General features: G+C 41.6%; 1 protein-coding gene across 2 annotated transcripts; it reads left to right on the forward strand.

The window, feature by feature from the left end:
* The first annotated feature begins 1,362 nt into the window (after nt 1–1,362).
* Nucleotides 1,363–23,539, forward strand: LOC121390096 (endoglucanase 4-like). Of its 2 annotated transcripts, XM_041521816.1 has the most exons (14): nt 1,363–1,428; nt 4,213–4,390; nt 5,445–5,667; nt 6,853–6,983; nt 9,743–10,145; nt 10,757–10,924; nt 13,187–13,374; nt 13,899–14,058; nt 14,793–14,901; nt 16,111–16,261; nt 19,102–19,267; nt 20,438–20,609; nt 22,302–22,492; nt 23,441–23,539. In XM_041521816.1, the coding sequence occupies exons 1-14, from the start codon at nt 1,412–1,414 to the stop codon at nt 23,500–23,502; spliced, it is 2,319 nt and encodes a 772-aa protein (XP_041377750.1). In that variant the 5' UTR covers nt 1,363–1,411; the 3' UTR covers nt 23,503–23,539. The 2 variants fall into 2 exon arrangements, with proteins under 2 accessions (XP_041377750.1, XP_041377751.1); XM_041521817.1 differs by lacking the exon at nt 20,438–20,609.
* The last annotated feature ends 460 nt before the right edge of the window (nt 23,540–23,999 follow it).

Below are 23,999 nucleotides of genomic sequence, written 5' to 3' on the forward strand. Positions count from 1 at the left end.
TGGATACAGTTACAACAGAGTCCAACAAGAGTATGTGGCGTTGAGACAGGGAAATATCTTTAAAAATAGACAGGAACTCGACTCCATGACAGTTACTTGTCAGACGCACGTGCGTTTTAAACAATATTTTACAATGCATTTTGTGGTATTAAAAATGCGTGGATGATAAGAAACACTTGGAAATGGATAATCTAAATACTAAAAGGTATTAAGTAATATTTGATGTCAGTGATCATAAAAGGCTCCAACAGTGAACACTTTGCACTGTATTGCCCTTTCAGCTGTCAGTACGATAAAACTAAAAAATAAATATATAAAAATGACATAGATAATTGAAAGTTCCAAGGCAAAATAACAGGAAGGAACGAAGGAATGTTTTACTCAAAGGAAGGAAATGTTTTACTCAAAGGATGGAAATGTTTTACTCAAAGGATGAAATTTGTTTACTCAAAGGAAGGAAATGTTTTACTTAACGACGCACATAACACATTTTATTTACGGTTATATGGCGTCGGACATAATATGGTTAAGGACCACACAGATATTGAAAGAGGAAACTCGCTGTCGCCACTTCATGGGCTACCGTACTCTTTTCGATTACCAGCAAGGGATCATTTACATGCACCATCCCACAGACAGGATAGTACATACCACTGCCTTTGTTACACCAGTTGTGGATCTCTGGCTTGAACGATAAATAGTTTTACTCAAAGACGCACTCAACACATTACCGTTAAATGGTGTCGGACATATGGTTAACGACCAAACAGATAATGAGTTCCGCCAAGCAATGGGGAATTCGTCCCCATTAGCAGCAAGTGATATTTTATATGCAGAATCCCACAGATCGGATATTACAAAATAAATACCGTGTAAAAAGTCATGCCGAATGCCGTGGTTAATTGCCAGGGTTGCGGTAATACATTATACGACCATCCCACAGACAGGATAGCACATGCCACGACCTTTGATATACGTGTCGTGGGGCACTGGTTGGGACCGATAGATTCACAATCGCAGAATAGGCCCACCGACGAGGTTCGATCTTGCGACCAAACCATCTCAAGCAAGCGCCCTACTGACCTAGCTGGATGCACCCACTTCATTTGGAAGGTATGCTGTACACCTCAACAAATGAAATGATATATATCAAGATATTAATTAACAACATGATTTTTTTTGATTTTTTTTATAGAAACTTAAAGAAAATTCTCTTATTAACCGTTAAGGAGATTTAGACTATTAACTACTCAGATGCACCCCCAAACAAAAAATCGTAGCTACGGTCCTGTAGGTGCAAAATAGAGACCAACGTACATAAATGGAAGGCACGTCACAGTTATGCGTGAACTACGTATAGCACGTGCAGCATACGATATTTAGAGGTTGGCTATATTTTTTTTTTACCAACATGGCCCATCACCAAATGTAAGTCATATTTGTATTATACTGTAGTGTGCCTTTTACGATACAGCTTATCTGCATATGAATGATGTTTGTATCGAGTTCCGTATGTACATTATAGATCTATGCATTCATTTAAACCTATTTTCATGTTGAAATCCAATTAAGTTCCAAGCACAATGCCCTGGGCACACACACACACACACACTCACACACACTCAAGACACACACCACATCTATCTGGGCTGGCTGTCCTGGAAAGAGTGGTAGTGGTTAGTTGTTAGTGGTTAGTGAGAGAGAAGTCGGTGTAGTCGTCTTACAACTACCCAATGAGTCGTTAAAACTCGCTCTGAGTGGGAGCCGGTTCAGGGCTGCGAACCCAGTATCTACCAGCCTCAAGTCCGATGTCTTATCGACGACACCACCGAGGTTGGTCTATACATTTCTCGGAAGGACTTTCCTTCACTAACCCTAACCCTAACCCTAACTCTTTAAAGTCCTACCCATTTCTCTTACACCCAACAGTAGACTTGCCTATGTATCGGGGAGTCGTTCAACTGACCGTACATTCGTCCGTCCGTCCGTCCGTCCGTCCGTCCATACTTTCGTTTATTCGTTCATTCATTGTTCATGCATTCACTGTTCACTCGTCCGTTCAATTACTTCGTTGATTAAGCCGTACGAAACGGCAGTGGGGAAGTACGTTGTTGTTCGGGACGTAGACCAGTGGTATAGCGCTCGCTTGGCGCGAGGTCGGTGTGGTATCGACCCTTGTCGGTGGGCCCATTGACTATCACGTGTGTCAGCCAGTGCACCACGACTGGTATATTAAAGGCCGTGGTATGTGCCATCATGTCTGTAGGATGGTGCAAATAAAAGATCCTTTGCTACTAATGAAAAATGTAGTGGGTTTCCTCTATGACTGTGTGAAAATGACCATATGTTTGACATCCAATAGTCGACGATTAATATACCAATGTGCTCTAGTGGTGTCGTTAAACAAAACAAATTTTTGATGCATTTACTAGAAATAGCCCAGACATATTCAATATCTATCTCTTGGTGACAAACTAATTCTACTAGGAGAAAATAATATTACAACATCTGACGAAATGTGTGATCTGTTTCTATTACTTGCTAAATTCTTTATCTATAAAAGTAACAGATATCTTACCAAGTATGAAACATTTTAAACATAAAATATTCTGAAATCTAGATATCTAACAGAAAGAAGTATTTATCATAGTAAAAGTTTACACAACACATTTCAAACTAAATGGGCTATGTATCATAATCTATTTAAGACATAGTCAGGCAATTACTGCTGAACAAATTATGAAATTTGTAATTATTATTTACTTTGGTGTTATATACATGTATAATAATATTTTATGACAGACAGCCATGCCAGTCATAGTCAAATAATTATTATGTTTTATATAATAATAATACTTCATTTGTGAAGTCTTATGACGTCTGCACTTCATGAATCACTTGTGTGCGTGTCCGTGAGCGTATGCGTAGTTATATGTGTATATTTGAAGTTTGTTTATTGATGGGATATGGGTGGGTGGGGTGGTTGGTGGGTTTAGGTGGGGATGAGTGTATAAATAGATACAATATAATAGAACATATCTCGCAGACCCCATTTTGTATAGTCAATTTAAAATTTTTTTATTTTACATGTCTAGTCCAAAATTATAAACTATGAGAACTTGGGCTAAATATTATACCATCTTTTTTTCTATCTGTATCATTAATATTCACACATACATGTATAACTTCGTGATAATAACAATTGTAAATACTGAATGAAAATTTCGATATGTATATCTAAATGATAATGTGAATAAATATTAAAAAAAGAAAAAAAAGAAGAAATAGTCCACTGGGCCCATCGATCGCGCATCAGATGTGTGCTTTGCCACTGGGCTATCTCCCGCCTCTTGTCAACAGAATCTACAAGTACAAACTATAAACATAACGCGACATACTCCCCAGGCAAAGGGACAAACTATTTTCAGTGATCGTTTTTACCCGGGTACGTTCGTAAGTTCACAAAAGTCAATGCAATAATTTATTCACCGCTTAGTTCGTCCCTTCATTCATCCATTAATCCATTAATTCATTCATTCATCCAATTCATTCATTCATTCATTCATTCATTCATTCATTCATTCATTCATCCATCCATTCATTCATTCATTCATTCATTCATTCGTTCGTTCGTTCGTTCGTTTACTCCCTCGCTGAAGCCATTCTCTGATTGTTCTAGATCTGCTAATGGAAGTAAAATGATCATCTGACATTCTATAGCCGATGATTAATCATTCAATGTGCTCTGAACTTTGTTTTGTTTATCGACACCACTGGAGGACATTGATTAATTATTAATCGGTTATTGGATGTCAAACCTTATCTGGCAAATTACCTTTGTAATCTAGAAGAAACCAGCTACATTTTCATATACCAGCCGTGGAACACAAGCAGCGATGAGAAAAATAAATCAAAGAATGTGTGTACCAACGGGATTCGATCCTTGGTTTCAAGCGAACGCTCAACCCTCTTAGCTAAATCACACCGCAATGTGCTCTAGAAGTGTCGTTCAACAAACCACACTGTGATGTTTTCATTTGATTGATTGATTGATTGATTGATTGAATAAATGAATTATTGATTCATTTATTCAATCGATCGATCAATCAATCATTCATTCATTCTTTCTTTCTTTTTTTTTCATTCTTTTTTTCTTCACTCATCCATCCGTCCATTCTTTCGTTCATTTTTCTTTTTCTTCCTTTCCTCCAGATTACTGATATCATCCGCCGTGTTTTTCGTTCTGTCCTTGAACGTGTCGGCTACCCACCTGACGGTAACTGGTCATTGGCCGGGTGGTTATACGGCTAACATGTGTATCACAAGCAGCGCCCCAACAGACTGTGGCTGGAGGGCAGAGGTCGAATTTCAACCATCCATAAATCTCGAGGTTAGTCAATAAGGTTGCATAGGACCAAAGCAGTGACTTTCGGGTAACTCACATTCTGGAAGCATTTATTTTACTTCTTAATGTCAATGTCTCTCTCTCTCTCTCTCTCTCTCTCTCTCTCTCTCTCTCTCTCTCTCTCTCTCTCTCTCTCCCGATTGCTATACAGATTGCTATATAGAAATGACCGTCTTGCTTTCTTACGGTCCGAGTACTCTGGCTGGTGATCGTCGTAATCTATATAAATAAAGATTTAAAAAAACAAATGTGGCTTGTGCCCGCCACTAGAGATTATGCCCCAACATTTCCGATATTGATCTTGCGGGCGTGAATTTGGTCAGATGTGATTCATAGGCGTAGGGGTTGGGGTTGGGGGGGGGGGGGGGGGGGGGGGGGGGGGGAGTTCGGGGCAGGCAGGTATTCGACCGAATTAAAACGAAAATGTCCGAATCTGGATAACAACATGTCTTCGCATTACCATTAATGCCAAACTGCTATATAGGGTTGCGTGTGGAATTATGGAAATATATAGTAAATAATGTCTCAGGTTAGCACTTTTTGCAACACCTTTAAAGGGACATTCCTGAGTTTGCTGCATTGTGAGATGTTTCCGACTAATAACATATTTCTACGATTAAAACTTACGTATTAAATATATTTTCTTGTTTAGAATATCAATGTCTGTATATTCAATGTGTTTCTGGTCGTCTTAATATTTGTAAGAAGACCAAGCTGGATTTTGTCTTCAAATAATTTCGTACGTACGAAAAAACAATATTTTAGGAAAAAAGATGAAATTTACCCTAGTACAGATATTAGAACGATCAGAAACACGTTTAATAAACACTCACTAATATTTTAGGCAGAAACATATATATGATATGTAATTAAAATCGTTAAAAAGTCTTTGTTAGTCAATAACATCTTAAAAAGTGCAGCAAACTCAGGAATGTCCCTTTAAGGATTTGCTCCAGCACTGGTGGGGAGGGCAGCCCTGCCAATGTTCCGTACGCTTATGATGTGATTGGACCAAATCGTTTCTATATTTTATACCCAGATCTGGGACGCTTCCATAGCCAATTCTCAGATTCTGAGTTCCTCGGCGCAGTTCTCGCTGATCCACAAGGAACACACGAAGACCCTGAGCGCCGGAACGGACCGTTGCTTCGGAATCGTGGCTCGTGTGAGCGGCGGTCAGGATCTTCAACAGAGCGACGTAACCTTCACGGGCAGTTTTGCTGAAATATGTGACCCGAACCCGAGTAGTTCCGTTAATCCAGGTTAGTTTATAGCATAGCATAGCATAGTGTAGTGATGTGACGCAACGTTACGTAACATAGCATAGTGTAGTGCAGTGTTGTGTAGCGTTCCGTGACGTGACGTGACGTGACGTGACGCAGCGTTACGTAACACAGCATAGCATAGTGTAGGACAATGTAGTTTATATATATGCGTGCATGTGTGCGAGTGAATGTGTGTTAATGTATTTCTCTCTGCGTGCGTACGCTTGCGCGCGCGCGTGTATGTTTATGTCAGTCACTGTGTATTGTATATGTGTTTGTGTTTGTTTTTCTCTCGAAAATTCATAAATTGCGGGACTCAGTGGTAAAGTGCTCGTTTGATGCGCGGTCGGTTTGGGTTCGATCTCGGTAAGCCCATTGGGCTATTTCTCTTTCCAGCCAGTGCACCACGACTGGTATATCAATGGCCGTGATATGTGTTATCCTGTCTGTGGGATGACGTATATAAAATATCCATTGCTACTAGCGGGGTTCCTCTCTAAGAGTAAACATCAAAATTACCAAATGTTTCACATCCAATAGCCGATGATTAATAAATCAGTGTGCTCTAGTGGTGTCGTTAACGACAAAACCGTATTCCCTGATCCAAATCTTATATCTGCACAAGTCAGAGTCGAAATGATGTTTCGCAAAGTTATGATTGCTTCCCTGCGGCACTATCCGATGCTCGTCTCTCCTAGGAGCACGGTCAGTCCCTCAGGAGACCCGTAAGATGTTTTATCCGTAATCCACCACCTGTTGGAGGACTGCCACTAGCAGACTAGCTTAGAAAGTTAGTTTGTTTTGTTTAACGGCACCACTAGAGCGCACTGATTTATTAAACATCGGCAATTAGATGTTAAACATTTGGTAATTTTGAAATAATTATAGTCTTAGAGAGGAAACCCGCTACATTTTTCAATTAGTTGTGAGAGATATTTTATATATGCACCATCCCACATACAGGATAACATATACCACGGGATTTGACATACCAGTCGTGATGCACTGGCTGGAAAGAGAAATATCCCAAAATGGGCCCTCCGACTAGGATCGATCCCCACACCAATCGCTAGCTTAGAAAACCCAAAGCATGCTGCACAGGATAGAGCTCAATGCTGTGATGACATGCACTCATGAATCACTGTAAGAACAGTGATGACACCGTGTGTTCCGTGTTTGCAGGTCAATCGTCGTACTCCATCCCCAACTCATGGTACGGCGGATTCATCGGACAGCTCTGCATGACGGCTCCCACGGCTGTGTGTGGATGGCAAGTGACCATGACCTTCAATCCGGCGATCACAAATATAAAGGTTAGTGCCTGCTGGTTGGATATTAACTATGTGCGTCCTGCAGATAGGCTGCTACACGGTGCATGCTGTGTGTGCCGTGTTCGTTGGGGTCATACACTCCCCCTATTTAAGTTGTTGTTTGCGCCTAATTTCCTTCATATGAATTGCGAACACTTTCTCTTTGGTTAATCCTACGGGACTTCCAAAGTCCATAGCACCATACCATCCTCCGACTGTTACCGGTCCCGGTCAGACTGCTGGTGCTCCCTTACACCCGCCAGTGCAGGCGGTCCCCCCTCCAACCCAACCACCTCTTTCCTGTCCTGGACGGATGAGTCAGTCGAGGCCGGCACCTGTGCCTAGGACAAGTGTGTGCTTCAACAGTTTGTCCTGAATGTGAACGTAAAACATTCTGACCTGATCTGTTGTTGTTTAACGGGCCTCTGTGGTGTCATGGTTAAGCCCATCGGACATAAGACTGGTAGGTACTGGGTTCGCAGCCCGGTAACCGGCTCCCACCCCGGTAACCGGCTCCCACCTAAAGGTAGTTTTAGCGAATCAGTGGGTAGGTGTAAGACGACTACATCCTCTTCTCTCTCACTAACCCCCCTGCGCGTGCTGTAACCTCACCGTGGTGCAGGGGTGTAACATTCTCTTTGAGAATGGCCAATACAGCACAAATTGAAGTTTAGAGTAAAATTCGGTGTCCGTAAAATTCTGTGATATTTGTATTTGTATTTTTGCACAGTTCTTTACACTGTTTTTGTTTAAACCTTGAATTTTTATATTGATGTTGATCATCACTTTATTTATTTGCATTACCATAGTTTGACACCCAATAGCCGATGTATTTTTCGTGCTGGGGTGTCGTTAAACATTCATTCATTCTTTCATTCATTCATTCATTCATTCTCTCACTAACCACTAACAACTAACTCACTGTCCTGGACAGACAGCCCAGATAGCTGCGGCGTGTATCAAGGACAGCGTGCTTTAATCTCAATTGGATATAAGCACGAACATAATTTTAAAGAGAAAAAAAGCCAGCATTGATACCATTCTGTGGCCGGACGTAGCCCAGTGGTAAAGCGCTCGTCTGATGCAAAGTCAGTGACATAATTTTCGTGTCTGACCGACTCCATTTATATTGTTTTGAGGGCGGAATGTATATCAAAGGCCGCGGTATTTGCTATCCTGTCAGTGGGATGATGCATGTAAAAGATCTCATGAGTAGTAGGTTCGTCTGTTGATCGCCAGCTGCTGTAACCATTAACCCAGGTCACCGAGGTCAGCTGACAGCTGCCAAAACACTTAGAGGTCAGCCACGCCGTGACGTCATTAGGTCACGCCACGTCAACCAATCAGAGCGCAGGACAGGTCACGTGACCTGGATCATTTGCATACATGGCGCTCAACAGACGGGTCTACTACTTCCATGCTACTAAAAAAATTGCGTGTTTTCTGTCTATGACTATATGTCAGAATTACCAAATGTTTGACATCTAATAGCCGATGGTTAATGTGCCAATGTCCTCTAGTGGTGCCGTTAAACAAAATGAACCTTCAAACAATAGCCAAAGTGTAAAACATGACAAACGGGGATCGATCCTAAACTGCCTTCAAACAACACATAACTGGTAGACAGACTTTGCAAGATTACAACAAACAAAAACCACAATAAAACGGAAACCCCCAACACACAGCCCCCCCCCCCCCCCCAAAAAAAACAACACAAAAAACCCCCCCCAAAAAACCCCACCCCACCCCCCAAAACCCCCAAACAACAGCAAAAACAACAAAAGCAAACAAAACAACAACTACGAATAAACCCAGCACCACCAAAACACATAGTCTCAAACAATAAATAATTCCCCCCCCCCCCCAAAAAAAAAAAATAAAAAAAAAAAAAAAGCAAAAAACAAAAGCAAACAACAACAAACAACAACAAACAAACAAATAAAATAACAACAACAATAATTTTATCATTGCTTTTAATTTTGCTAAAGAAAACAAATATTTTTGTCCACTTAATCTTAAAGGTCTCACACTTATTTGTAATAAATAACTACACATTAATTGATCACACGCATAATGGTTCCATAATGAACTCAATAATAATGTTTAAACGTCTTATACTGGACGGCAAGAGGTGTTTCCCGAATAATATGTGGCTAAATACTACTATAGCATGCATGGTCAACACCTTTGTTTGTCTGCAAAGAATTATGGAAACAACTTAGTGTGTTGAATGTGTACGCACAAAACAGTAACGTCATTAAAAAAAACAAAAACAAAACAAAACAACAACAACAACAACATCTACTAGTAAATGGAATTGTTTTATAAGAATATAGCTTAAGGTATACTCTTTGTTTGACGGGTGGGATGCAGTCCATTGGTAAAACGTTCGCTGGATGCGCGGCCGGTTTGGGATCGATCCCCGTCAAAGGGCTCATTGGGCTAATTCTCGTACCAGCCAGTGTACCACGACTGCTGTCTAGTGTCGTGGTATGTGCTATCCTGTTTGTGGTATGGCGCATATAAAAGATCCCTTGCTGCGAATCGAAAATAGTAGCCCATGAAGTGGCATCAACGGGTTTCCGTAACCATATGTTTGACGCCATATAACCGTAAATAAAATGTGTTGAGTGCGTAGTTAAATAAAACATTTCCTTCCTTTATGTTTGAAAGCAAAAATTAATAAATATTTTTGGCGGGAGCCGTCATTATGTGAACTTTGATATAGCACCTTTAATACCTTTCCATACTAACTATTCCAGAGTTTGTGGGATGGAACAGTTCAACAGCCGGCGACTGGCAGCACCGTCGTCGTGGACGATGCTGGGTACAACAGCGACATTCAAGCGGGCGGACAGGTGTGTTTCGGCTTTGACACGGCCATTAATGGCGTCCATGTTTCCATGACAACCATGTCAATAACCGGAGTGTTCTCCCAGACCGGCAGCTGCGGTCCAACCCAAGCTCCTCCTACGACAGGGGTACCAACCACCCCCGAAACAACAACAACAACCACCACTACGTCTAGTCCCACTACTACGACAACTACTGCGGCTACCACCACGACCACACAGAAGACTACGACCACTCCGGTCACGACAACTACTACGGCTACCACGACAATAAACCAGCAGACTACTGTTGCTACTGCAACACCGACGCCAGGTAGTTTTGGTCTTAATTTTAACCAGAGCCCCAAAACAGATTTTGGATGCACCCACCCTAACTCCGTCACCCTCCCCGGGGCTGGATTTAGCTCCGTCGGTTGAATGCTCGCTTGAAATGCTTATGTCGCAGGATCGAACCACCTCGGTGCTCCCATTCAGCTGATTAGGGTTTTTCTCGTCCCAACCAGTGCACCACAACTGGACAAAGGCCGTGGTATGTGCTTTCCTGTTTGCGGGAAAGTGCATATTAGAGTTTACTTGCTGCATTAGGAAAACTGTAGCGTGTTTCCTCTGATGACTACGAGTCAATATTACAAAATGTTTGACATCCAATAGTCGATGATTAATTAATCAATGTGATCCAAACTTCAAATAAACTTCAGAGATATATCTTCAGCACAACATCCGCGTATCAAATGCCGTGGTATGTGCTATCCTGTCTGTGAGCTGATGCATATAAAATACCCCTGCTACTAACGGAAAAAAATGTAGCGGGTTTTCATTATATGTCAAAATTACCAAAAAAATTTACATCTAATAGCCGATGATAAGCAATCAAGAAACTAGTCCTTTTATTATCATATCCTTTTTTTTCTTTGCGTGTATCAGGTGTAGGCCGCTACAACTACAGAGAAGTGTTGCACAAGTCTATTCTCTTCTACGAGGCGCAGCGATCTGGTGTCCTTCCGCAAAACAATCGAATCCCGTGGCGAGGTGATTCGGCTGTTGGCGACCAGTCTCCAAATGGCAGGGATCTGTCTGGGGGATGGTATGATGGTAAGTCTGTCTAACGTTTTATAAACTATTTAATGGTGGGTGCTTGAGGAAGTGATGGAGAATTCTGTGCTTTCCTCCTACGCCATATAACCGTAAATAAAATGTGTTGAGTGCGTCGTTATATAAAACATTTTCTTCCTTCCTTCCGTGCTTTGCCATGTCGAACCTTCCTTTGTCTTTCGTTGCCATGTCGGTCTACAGGCTGGTTGGTACTGGGTTCGGATCCCAGTCGAGACATGGGGTTTTTAATCCAGATACCGACTCCAAACCCTGAGTGAGTGCTCTGCAAGTATCAATGGGTAGATGTAAACCACTTGCACCGACCAGTGATCCATAACTGGTTCAACAAAGGCCATGGTTTGTGCCATCCTGCCTATGGGAAGCGCAAATAAAAGATCCCTTGCTGCTAATCGGAAGAGTAGCCCATGCAGTGGCGACAGCAGGTTTCCTCTCAAAATCTGTGTGGTCCTTAACCATATGTCTGACGCCATATAACCGTAAATAAAATGTGTTGAGTGCGTCGTTAAATAAAACATTTCTTTCTTTCTTTCTATCTTTCGTTGCCATGCCCTTCCCTTCTGTGCCCTACCCTGCGTTGCTTTGCCGTACCTTACTTTGGCTTGTCTTGTCCTTGCTTTCCTTGCTTTGATTTGTCAAACTCCACCTTGTCGTGTCATGCCATACCCTGCCTTGTGTTGCCTTGTCACACCTTACTTTGGCTTGTCTTGCCTTGCTTTCCTTGCTTTGATTTGTCAAGCTCCACCTTGTCGTGTCATGCCATACCCTGCCTTGTATTGCCTTGTCACAACTTACTTTGGCTTGTCTTGCCTTGCTTTGATTTGTCAAGCTCCACCTTGTTGTGTCATGCCATAGCCTGCCTTGTATTGCCTTGTCACAACTTACTTTGGCTTGTCTTGCCTTGCTTTGATTTGTCAAGCTCCACCTTGTCGTGTCATGCCATACTCTGCCTTGTATTGCCCTGTCACACCTTACTTTGGCTTGTCTTGCCTTGCTTTGATTTGTCAAGCTCCACCTTGTCGTGTCATGCCATACCCTGCCTTGTATTGCCTTGTCACACCTTACTTTGGCTTGTCTTGCCTTGCTTTCCTTGCTTTGATTTGTCAAGCTCCACCTTGTCGTATCATGCCATACCCTGCCTTGTATTGCCTTGTCACACCTTACTTTGGCTTGTCTTGCCTTGCTTTCCTTGCTTTGATTTGTCAAGCTCCACATTGTCGTGTCATGCCATACTCTGCCTTGTATTACCCTGTCACACCTTACTTTGGCCTGTCTTGCCTTGCTTTGATTTGTCAAGCTCCACCTTGTCGTGTCATGCCATACCCTGCCTTGTATTGCCTTGTCACACCTTACTTTGGCTTGTCTTGCCGTGCTTTGATTTGTCAAGCTCCACCTTGTCGTGTCATGCCATAGCCTGCCTTGTATTGCCTTGTCAGACCTTACTTTGGCTTGTCTTGCCTTGCCTTGCCTTGCTTTGATTTGTCAAGCTCCACCTTGTCGTGTCATGCCATACCCTGCCTTGTATTGCCTTGTCACACCTCACTGTGGCTTGTCTTGCCGTGCTTTCCTTGCTTTGATTTGTCAAGCTCCACCTTGTCGTGTCATTCCATACCCTGCCTTGTATTGCCTTTTCACACCTTACTTTGGCTTGTCTTGCCGTGCTTTGATTTGTCAAGCTCCACCTTGTCGTGTCATGCCATAGCCTGCCTTGTATTGCCTTGTCACACCTTACTTTGGCTTGTCTTGCCGTGCTTTCCTTGCTTTGATTTGTCAAGCTCCACCTTGTCGTGTCATGCCATACCCTGCCTTGTATTGCCTTGTCACACCTTACTTTGGCTTGTCTTGCCTTGCTTTCCTTGCTTTGATTTGTCAAGCTCCATCTTGTCGTGTCATGCCATGCCTTGTCTTGTCTTCCTGCACGTTATTTTGGCTTGTCCTCTTCTGTTGTGCCTTATTACACTTTATTTGGGATTGCCCTATATTGTTTTGTTGCACCTTAGTTTGGCCTATCCTGCATTATCTTGCTTTGTTGCACCTTATTTTGGCTTGCCGTGGTTTGCGTTGCTCTGTTGCACTTTATTGCGGCTTGTCCTGTCTTGCCTTGTTGTACCGTATTTTGGTTTGCCTTGCCTTGCCTTGCCTTGTCACATATGAGGCTTACCCTGCTGCTGATCTCCTCTAGCAATAGTATAAAACACATATATAAAGCCACATTACTTGATACCTAATTACCTTTTCTTGTAGCTGGCGACTTCGTCAAATTCAATTTGCCAATGGCGTTCTCCACGACGACACTGCTGTGGGGTCTGATCAGGTTCAAGGACGGATACGTGGCGTCAGGCGAGCTCGCCAACATGTATGACTCAATCAGGTGGCCGCTCGACTACTTCATAAAGTGCTGGGACGATCAGAACACAGTGTACTGGGCTCAGGTGAGATTTGGAGAGGGAGGGAGGGAGAGAGAGAGACAGAGAGAGAGAGAGACAGAGAGAGAGAGAGAGAGAGAGAGAGAGAGAGAGAGAGAGAGAGAGAGAGAGAGAGAGAGAGAGGGGAGGGAGGGAGAGAGAGAGAGAGGAGAGAGAGAGAGAGAGAGAGAGAGAGAGAGAGAGAGAGAGAGAGAGAGAGAGAGAGAGACAGAGACAGAGACAGAGACAGATATTGAGAGAGTGAGATAGAATTTAACAGAATGAGAGATATAGCTTGACAGATGGAGAGATAAATGTAGGGACAAAAACAGGGAAATAGTGACAAAGAGACTCGTGGATAAGGACAGAGAAACGGAGGGAGAGATAAAGCAATAGACACTTATATTGGCAAAGATAAGAAGAGAAATAGAGACAGACATATAGAAAGAGACAGATGCATAGAGAAACAGAACAGATGAACGTGTCTGCTCTTCACGCTGAAGCGTATTGGGCAATTTGCTGTACCTTAGTTTTGTTTATTTTCCATTAAGGTTGGTGACGCAAATGCTGACCATAACTACTGGGGAAGACCGGAAGACATGACGATAGCGAGGCCCGCGTTCAGTGTAAGCATGAGCTCAGGCGGAAGTGAAGTGTCGGCAGAGACCGCCGCGGCGCTAGCAGCTGGGTCCATCGCTTTCAGCACGGAGGGTAAACTAGACTAAACACAAAGTTGTTTTATCCCTATGCTTGTATCCAATGATGTTTTATGTGCTCTGTCCCTAGAGCCTGACAAATGGTGTAATGTCTCTGGAGCCATACCCAGACATCCCCAGTTAAAGACGAAAATGAAGTGTTTTCTCGTTTTGTTTTTTGGGCCTACTTTATATAAAAAAAAGAAACAAAAGTCTGTTTTGTTTAACAACACCACTAGAGCAGATCGATTTATTAGTCATCGGCTGTTGGATGTCAAATATTTGATAATTTTGACATATAGTCTTTGAGATGAAACTCGCTACTTTTTTCCATTAGCAGCAAGGGATTTTTTTATATGCACGATTCCACAGATAGGATAGGACATACTCCGGCCTTTGATACACAAGTCGTGGTTCGCGAGAAATAGCCCAATGGACCCACCGACGGGAATCGATTCCAGACTGACCGCGCATTAAGAGAGCGATTTACCACTGGGCTACATTCCGCAACTTTATATAAATAAAGATAATACATTTGATTTATGCCCCCTCCCCCCCCCCCCCCACCAGAAACTGTGCCCACCTCCACTAGTGGTTGTATCTACCCACTCCAAATATAGTTGCTACGGACGGGTATGTACCCATGAAACTCACTCATAATCGCACCCGTGCAATGCATAGAAATCGGTTTTCGTGATAACAAATTAATCATGATGTCGGTGGTGAGATTTGTATTATTTATATTTTTAGATCCGACCTACTCAGCCACGTTACTGTCTAAAGCCATTAGTCTGTACGAGTTCGCTTATAACCACAGAGGAACCTACACAAACTCTGTTCCAGCCAGCCCCTTCTACACGTAAGTAGCCATCTTTATCTTAAAGGGACTGCACTCGGTGTGCAGGCATTGTAACGTGTGTCCATCTAACAGCCTTTTTAACGACTAAAATTACAATTTCAATGCATTTTCCAGTTTAGAATCCGATTTCGATTCTGCTTTGTTTCTTTGGATAACATGGCTGTGATGATCTGGTCATCACCCCCGGAACAGCCGGCCGTATGCCTTTAAATCGTTATCACACGTATGTGTGTTATTGATATGTGTTACCAAAAATAACGCCTGATGTTCTCAACAATGAGTGTGCAAGAAAGCTACTCCTAGCGATAAACCAGTAAGGTATTTGTTACATGCACTTTCTAGTGAACAATACATTACATGCACTTTCTAGTGAACAATACATTACATGCACTTTCTAGTGAACAATACATTACATGCACTTTCTAGTGAACAATACATTACATGCCTCTACTTAAGGTTCTTCTATGATATACTGTAAAAGTGGTAAAAGCGCTCGCTTGATGCGCGGTCGGTTTGGGATCGATCTCCGTCAGTGGGCCCATTAGGCTATTTCTCGCTCCAGCCAGTGCACCACGACTGGTACGTCAAAGGCCGTGGTATCTGCTATCCTGTTTGTGGGATGGTGCATATAAAAAAACCTTGCTTCTAATCGAAAAAGAGTAGCCCATGAAGTGGCGACAGCGGGTTTCCTCCCACAATATCTGTGTGGTACATAACCATATGTCCGACGCCATATAACCGTAAAAAAAATGTGTTGAGTGCGTCGTTAAATAAAACATTTCCTTCCGTCCTATGATATGCTAGTCGTGGGGCACTGGTTGGGAAGGAAAAATGGGTCCACTAAGGTGATTCGATCCTATGACACATACACGTCGGGAGACCGCTATACCAATTTGAGCTTTATTAAACAAATTTTGCAAAAGCGAGACCGTTATTCAAAATGGCACATCGATTTTGGTTAGAGCAGTGTTTCAGAATTCTCGTTCGATCCATTGTACCACGACTGGTATACCAAAGGCCGTGGTATGTGCTATCCTGTTTGTGGGATGGTGTTTATAAAAGATTCCTTGCAACTAATGAAAAACAAAATGAGGTGTGTTTCCCCTCCAAGACTATATTTTTTCAAAATTAACAAATGTTTGAATTTCATTAGCCGATGATTAATAAATGTGATTTAGTGGTGTCGTTAAACTTTGTCATTTTTTGCAGCTCTTACAACGGCTACAACGATGAGCTGTGCTGGGGGGCGGCCTGGTTGTACAAGGCGACTGGTGATGCTGCTTACATACAAAAAGCTCACGAATTCGCCTTCGCGGACTCTGCGGAATTTTCATGGGACGGAAAGATTCGAGGATGTCAGGTAAAGGCGACGTCACACGACACGAGTCTCTCGTACAACAATTGCCGACCGTATACCTGCCGAATCACTCGTATCGTGTGACCTATCCTTAATAAAGGCAACGCTACACGATACGAGTGACTCTTACGAGAATAGCCGACTGTACAGTAGCCAATGAAATCCTAATGTTTGTTTTGTCACAATCGCCTTTTCTCGTGGCTTTTCTCGTACGTGGCGCTCGTATCATGTGGCCTCGCAACTTGGCAACATGACTGGGACGGTGCGGTTGCGAACAAGCTTCATGCCATCAAGCTGGTCTTGGGAGAGTGGCAGTCCTCCTATAGACAGTGCAGGAAGGATGACGTAGTCTTGTGTCGTGCCCGCATCGGTCATACATACTTGACCCATTCATTTATCTTGAAGAATGATCCTCTACCTCAGACATTCCCAGTCTGGAGCTCGACGCGGTAAGACGTGTTTGTTTCGCTTGTGCACACTGCACGTGCTTTCGCGGCTCGACTTGGGAATCCTTCACTTAGTTGTTTTTGTTAGCGAAGTGAAGTTTTCTACTGGGATGTATGCGGCCATTGGAACTGATTGAACGCTGGAACGCTTCTCGTTTCGACAGTCTGCACCACCAGGGTGGATTCTTTTTTAGCGAGATTCCTTGCCTCCTCGTCATTTCTCCATCTGTCTGTGTTCACTTGTTTTTTTCGTGACTCATATGACGGCCATTCTGCAGAACGCCACGGTTGTTCGCGTTTAGTCTCTACATGTCCGAGCCTGTCCTAGCAGGACTGGACGATTGACCGCCCCACTCTAAGAAGAAATAGGAAGCGGGGTCGGCCCCTACTACTCTTTTCTAGACTTTACTTTTTTTTATTGTGCCCCTGCGTGTGCTGTAACCTCACCGTGGTGCAGGGGTGTAACATTTTCTTTGAGAATGGCCAATACAGCACAAAATTGAAGTTTTGATTACAATTCAGTATTCGTAAAATTCTGTGATATTTGTGTTTTTGCACAGTTCTTTACACTGTTCTTTACACTGTTTTTTTTTTAAACCTTGAATTTTTATATCATCACTTTATTTATTTGCATTACCATAGTTTGACACCCAATAGCCGATGTATTTTTCGTGCTGGGGTGTCGTTAAACATTCATTCATTCATTCATTGTTTTATTGTGATACCATCTCGTATCCTCCGGAGTCGGGCCCGTCCGTACAACTATACCAACCCATGACGACTGGACTATACCCTAGTCTGATTCTCTCTCTTGTTCAGACGGATCCGGCTTCTCAAGATCTGTACTTCAGCACAACACTACACCTTCAACGTCTATTGACTGTCAATCTAGGGGTTCTCTTGCAACCCATCTCGTCCCTACAAGCTGTGCACCCTAATGGCCTCGAGGCCACTCATGTGGACATATAGATCGAACTTTAAACTTTTAGACCTTTGTTCAAAAGTTTATGTCTAAATTACTTCTTTTTTGAAAAGATTATTAAATAGTCCGATCCTCTCTTCTTTCTGTTATTTATTTTTGGACTGTCCTTCTAAAATGCTCCAAATTATATAAATATTCGACCGAGCAGTCAATTCTTTTTATTTTTGGCTTGTAACTTTTTTTCTTTCTTTTTTTAAATTCTATTAATTGTTTTACTAATTGCTATTTTCAAAATTCTGCTCATTTTCAACTCCCGAGTCAGGACACCGATTTTATCTAATTTCTTTTTGACCACCCGATCTAATCTAGCGACCAAATGGACATGCTCGAAACTCTAGTGGTATATGAGCATGTACAGATTATTCTCACTCGCACTCTCAGTGTGTGCATTGTCAGTGTACTCTGACGGTGCGCCACATTTTGGTGGAGTATAAGCATCTGAAAGAAACTAGAAAAGATATTTTTGGTCAGAGAAATGTGATGGAAACATTTCGATTCCATACAGAATTTATTTTACAGTTTTTACGTGATACTGACTTTTATTGTAAATTTTAATTTTATCTATCTGTGATATTTGTATTTTTTGAACAGTTCTTTACACTGTATTTTACTTTAACTGTTGAATTTTTATGTTGATGTTGATCATCACTTTAGTTTAGCGTTGACCATAGTTTGTCACCCAATAGCCGATGTATTTCGTGCTGGGGTGTCGTGTGTGTGTGTGAGAGAGAGAGAGAGAGAGAGAGAGAGAGAGAGAGAGAGAGAGAGAGAGAGAGAGAGAGAGAGAGAGAGAGAGAGAGAGAGAGAGAGAGAGAGAGAGAGAGAGAGAGAGAGAGAGAGAGAGAGAGAGAGAGAGAGAGAGAGAGAGACTGAGACTGACTGATTGACTGATTCATGTGCTTAACATTAAATCAAGGAATCAGTTAAACACATTTCGGACGTTAGTGTCACTCGGTATTGCCAAACCGTCCCAGCCAATGCTCCACGACTAGTATATCAAAGGCCGTGGTGTATGTAATCATGTCTGCGGAATGGTGCATCTAAAAGAACCCTTGCTACTAATGGAAAAAAATTAGCGGGTTTTTACTCTAAGACTAAATATCTTTATTACCAACTTTTTAACATCCAATAGCCGATGATTAACTCGAACTACTACTAAAACTACAACAACTACTACTCCTGCTACTACTACTACTGCTGCTACTACTGTTACTGCTGCTACTACTTCTACTACTGCTACTACTACTACTACTAACTACTACTACTACTACTACTACTACTACTACTACTGTTACTGTTACTGTTGCAACTACTACTAGTAATACTACTTCAGGTACAACGACAGCAGCAACAGTATCAACAGCAGCAGAAGTAGTTGTAGTTCTAGTAAAAGGTTCTGGTTTTTTTTTAAACAGGTTTTGCTGTATGAGATTGCGAAGGAACGAAATGATGTCACTAACGAAAATACATTCAGGACGTACGTCGATAATTTCGTAACGAGCTGGATGCCAGGAGGAAGCATATCACAGACTCAGTGCGGGCTTGGCTGGATCCGACAATGGGGGCCATTGCGCTATGCAGGCAAGGGCTGTTCTAGATACAATTATAGTGGGTGGGTTTTAATAGTAGGTATCCCACCTGCTCAAGCAAATTTTCTTCTTTTTTCCCCCATTACATTTTCCGTGGAGGCATGTCTCGATCCCCTGTATAAAATTCGCTCGCATTAAGGGCATAATGTATGTACTTAAGATGATCGTAGGGCTAAGATCGCTTCGTTGAACGGGCACAAGGTTTGTAGGTTAATCGAACTTAGTGTCCATGTTTGCGGGTTGAAACTAGTGTCTGTGGCTTTACGGCGGTGCCACTGAGCACAGTAATATCTAATACGAGAAATTCGTACCAAAGAGAAGATAGGTCCAATTGTCTTAATTTTACAAAACACAATGTCATAGAAAGACTTATATAGACTGGATACGTACGATGCGTGCGTCTGCGAAACGCATGCGGCCAGTCGCAATGGAATAATTGTATACGGTGTATATGCCAAACACGCAAGCCACAGATGGATCAGACGCAACAGTCACGCACGCACGCGCCGCATCCAGTCTGTATGAGCCTTAACATATTTATCGCGTGTGTACAGTTGATGTTTACGTCATGCATTTCATGTGGTGTCCATTCAATTGGACGACATGGCTTTAGCGCACAAGCCAAATCTCAAGCATGGTAATATTTAATGAGGTGGTAACATTTAAAGGGACATTCCTGAGTTTAATGCATTGTAAGATGTTTCTGAAAAATAAAATATTTCTACGATTAAACTTACATATTAAATATATTTTCTTGTTTAGAATATCAGTGTCTGTATATTCAATGTGTTTCTGGTCGTCTTAATATTTGAAAGAAGCTCAAACTAGATTCTGCCTTCAAATAATTTCGTACGTACGAAAAAAAATATATTTCAGGAAATAAAATGAAATTTAACTTAGTACATACACATGTGTAGTAGAACGATCAGAAACACGTTTAATATACAAACACTAATATTTTATGCAGAAAAATACATTTGATACATAATTACAATCGATAACATCTTAAAAATTGCAGCAAACTCAGGAATGTCCCTTTAAGGGAGTAGTAATATTTAATAGGCTATTTAATGGGCTATTTAATGCTAGAAGCCCATCGAACGTGGAGATGCTATTTGGAATACTACAACCTATCAATGTTATTTTAATATTTTGTTCACAGCGAACACGGCTTTGATTGCTTTGATCGCAGCCGAGGACGGCATCCAAACGACGTCATTCAGGACGTGGGCGACGAAACAGATCAACTTCATGCTTGGGGATAACTTGAACCACAGGAGCTACGTCGTTGGCTTCGGCAACAACCCGCCTGTACGACCTCATCACAGCAGCAGGTGCGTGTCTAAAGGCGACAACACACGACGCGAGTGATTTGTACGAGAAATAGCCTATTGCATTGCAGCCGATAGAATCGAAATGTTCGTCTTGTCAAAGTCGGTTATTCTAGTATGAGACACTCGTATCGTGTGAAGACGCCTTAAAGAAACGTGCAGGCTATTTTAGGACGACCTCATCACAGTAGCAGGTGCGCGTCTAAAGGCGACAACACACGACGCGAGTGATTTGTACGAGAAGTAGCGGATTGCGTCGCAACCGATGAAATCGCAATGTTTGTTTGGTAACAATCGGTAATTTTTGTACGAGGCACTCGTGTCGTGTGAAGTCGCATTAAATAAACGTGCAGGCGATTTTAGTATTAGAAACGTAGATATAGGTACGTCCATAAAGTAAGAGTTACAGAATTAGAGACATGCTAAAAACCATACACATGATGAAAACGACACAACGCCTAGTAACTGCAGGATGTGTGTAGTATTTGTAGTAGAAACGAAATGATGAAGATGGTGAAGATGATGACGATGATGTTAATGACGATGGATTGATGATGGAGATGATGACGATGATGATGCTAGTGTTGATATTGATCATGATGATAACAGCAGTGTTAATAACGATGGCGATATTGATTATGATGATGAAAATGATGTTAACGTTAGTGTTGATATTGATGATCACGATGATGATGCCAATGTTGATATTGATAATGATGACAATAGTGTTAATAACGTTGACGATATTGATGATGAAGATGATGATCATGATGACGATGTTGAATATAACGATGAAGTGAAAATTTTAATGTTGATGTTGATAACTATGATTCTAATATTGATAATGATGACGATGGTGGTGATGATGATGATTGTGATGATGATGATAATGATGTTGATAATGATGTTGAATATAACGATGATGTGAACATTTTAATGATGTTGTAACGATAGTTATTGTAATGTTGATATTGATGATGATTGTGCAAATGACTAACACGACGACGACTACGATAATGATGACAATGATGTGAAGACGATGTCGCGGCGTCGTCTTTTTCTGCTGCAGTAGTAATAATATGACAGGTTTATTTTTTTTAATTTTATGAAACTAAGAATTAAAAAACAAAAAAACAAAAAAACAAAAAAAACAAAAAACAATTATGCCATCGAACTTGAGGCTGGTAGGTACTGGGTTCGTATCCCACCTGAGGCAATGGGGGATTTTTTACGCCAGTACCGGCTCCAACCCAGAGTGAGTGCTCCGCTAGGCTCAATGGATAGGTGTAAGGCCACATACACCGAGTTTCACCACTTCACGGGTACGATTATGGGTGTGTCTCCCGAGTGTATGACCCCACATGGGGGATGATTACCCGGCATGCACTGCAGGTTCCGTGTACCCCGGGCTCGGATGATGCTGAGATAGCTCAACTGACAGCAAGCGTGGAGCACGGACCTGTCAAGTAGTGCCATACCGAAATCGAAATACTGCGGCTTCACCATTCACCTCATCATCATCCATGTTTGTAATGTCCAAACAAAAAACATGTCTTTGTCTCTATGTTAAATGTGTGTGGTGTTTAGAAAAAAGAAAAAAAAGACAAGGAAAAAAGAAAAGAAAATAGATTTAAAAGAAAACGAAAATAAAATTAGCATTTAAAAAATAAATAATAATAAAACTGTTATTTTCAGTTCGTGTCCGGACATGCCTGCCCCATGTGGTTGGAACGAGTTTAACAGCCCCGACCCTAACCCACAGACCCTGCACGGGGCGCTGGTGGGTGGCCCCGCCCTGGACGAGTCGTACCAAGACGTGCGCAGCGACTACATCCAAAACGAGGTGGCATGCGACTACAACGCCGGCTTCCAGTCCGCATTAGCTGGTAAGTACTGGTCCGAAATCACGTGTATTCGTTTGGTTGGGTTTAGTATGTTATCTATAATGTTACGTATCTCGTATGGAGTTTTTTTTCCCTTAGAAATTCATTGACGAATTCAGAATGGGGGTGGGTGAGGGTGGGGGTGATTTAATGACTAAAAAACTAACATATTCACTAAATAACCTTTAAAACTAAATTGTCCGGAAAACGTTTGCCCGGTAAATGGAATTACTTATAAATAAATAAATATTTTAGTGCATCATACGCCCCACAACTCTTTACGCTGTGACATAATTTAATATGCAATATTATAATTTTTATTGTTGATGAAAATAACTACTACTACTACTACTACTACTACTATTACAACAACTGCTGCTGCAACTACTACTTCGACTACTACTGCCACTACTTCTACTATTACTACTACTACTACTACTATTAACTACTACTACTTCTACTATTACAATAACTATTACTACTGCTGTTTATTTCAACTACTATTTCTACCACTACTACTACTACTACTACTGCTACTGCTACTGTTACTATTACTACTATTGTGTAAATACTTCTACTACTATTGTGTAAATACTTCTACAACTAAAAACACAGCAACAAAAATACAGCAACAAAAATTAAAACACCAAAAACCCCAGCGACAAAAAAAATAAAAATAATAATGTACAAAAACAAGAACAACACAATTTGTTTAACACCCCCCCCCCCCCCCCCCCCCCCACCATCACCACCTTTCTAAAAAAAAAGAAAAAACCCCACAAAACCCCCCAACATTTATGGTACGCAAGGCATACAATTTTGCAGAATTCTTACTTTTGGAATTTTAAATAAATTCAGTTTCGAATATTTGTATTTCGTGTACCATCTTTTTTTGTTCTAATTTAAACATACACATACATACTATGTTTTTCTTTTCTATTTTTATTTCAGGTCTGAGACATCTCGAAGCTTCATCACAACTTCCGGTAGTAACCCCGCCATCAGGATGTTAACATCTACAGTACAAAATAAAAAATCCAATCTCACAAATAAATATATTATTTATTTATCTAAATTAGTTGGGTTCTATTAATAAACTGGATGTAACACGTGCTACACTCCAGCAAGTTTAGATGGGTTGTCGTTGTCTTACGCTAGACCTTCCTCCCCAAAAATGTAACCGTCGTGTAGATAACCATCCGTTATTTAGCCGAGGTTATATAATAGTATACTCTATCGCCTTTTATATGGTAGTACTAAACCAAATAACTTCCGGCTAGGTCAAAGTTCGAGATGCACCAAACTTTTCAAAAGCAGTTAATAGCATATGCACTGCCATTGGTGATGAATGTTACAGTGTTTGTTGACAGAAAGCTATATTCATACGAGTAATAAATATATGCAATTTTATTTCTTCAAGTACCAATATGTCAAGTAGATTTGTGCTTCAAATATGTATGGAATAGTACAGTTTTATCCGAAACTAGATGTTTTGTAACCCCCCCCCCCC

This window comes from Gigantopelta aegis, chromosome 15 (genome assembly GCF_016097555.1).
Source record: "Gigantopelta aegis isolate Gae_Host chromosome 15, Gae_host_genome, whole genome shotgun sequence".
In the NCBI taxonomy this organism is placed as follows: domain Eukaryota; kingdom Metazoa; phylum Mollusca; class Gastropoda; order Neomphalida; family Peltospiridae; genus Gigantopelta; species Gigantopelta aegis.

Excerpts from the sequence above, each read along its gene's own strand:
- LOC121390096 (XM_041521816.1), top strand. Across the intron at positions 4,391-5,444 it reads AACCATCCATAAATCTCGAG|ATCTGGGACGCTTCCATAGC; the intron begins GTTAGTCAATAA and ends TTTTATACCCAG. Across the intron at positions 6,984-9,742 it reads CGGCGATCACAAATATAAAG|AGTTTGTGGGATGGAACAGT; the intron begins GTTAGTGCCTGC and ends TAACTATTCCAG.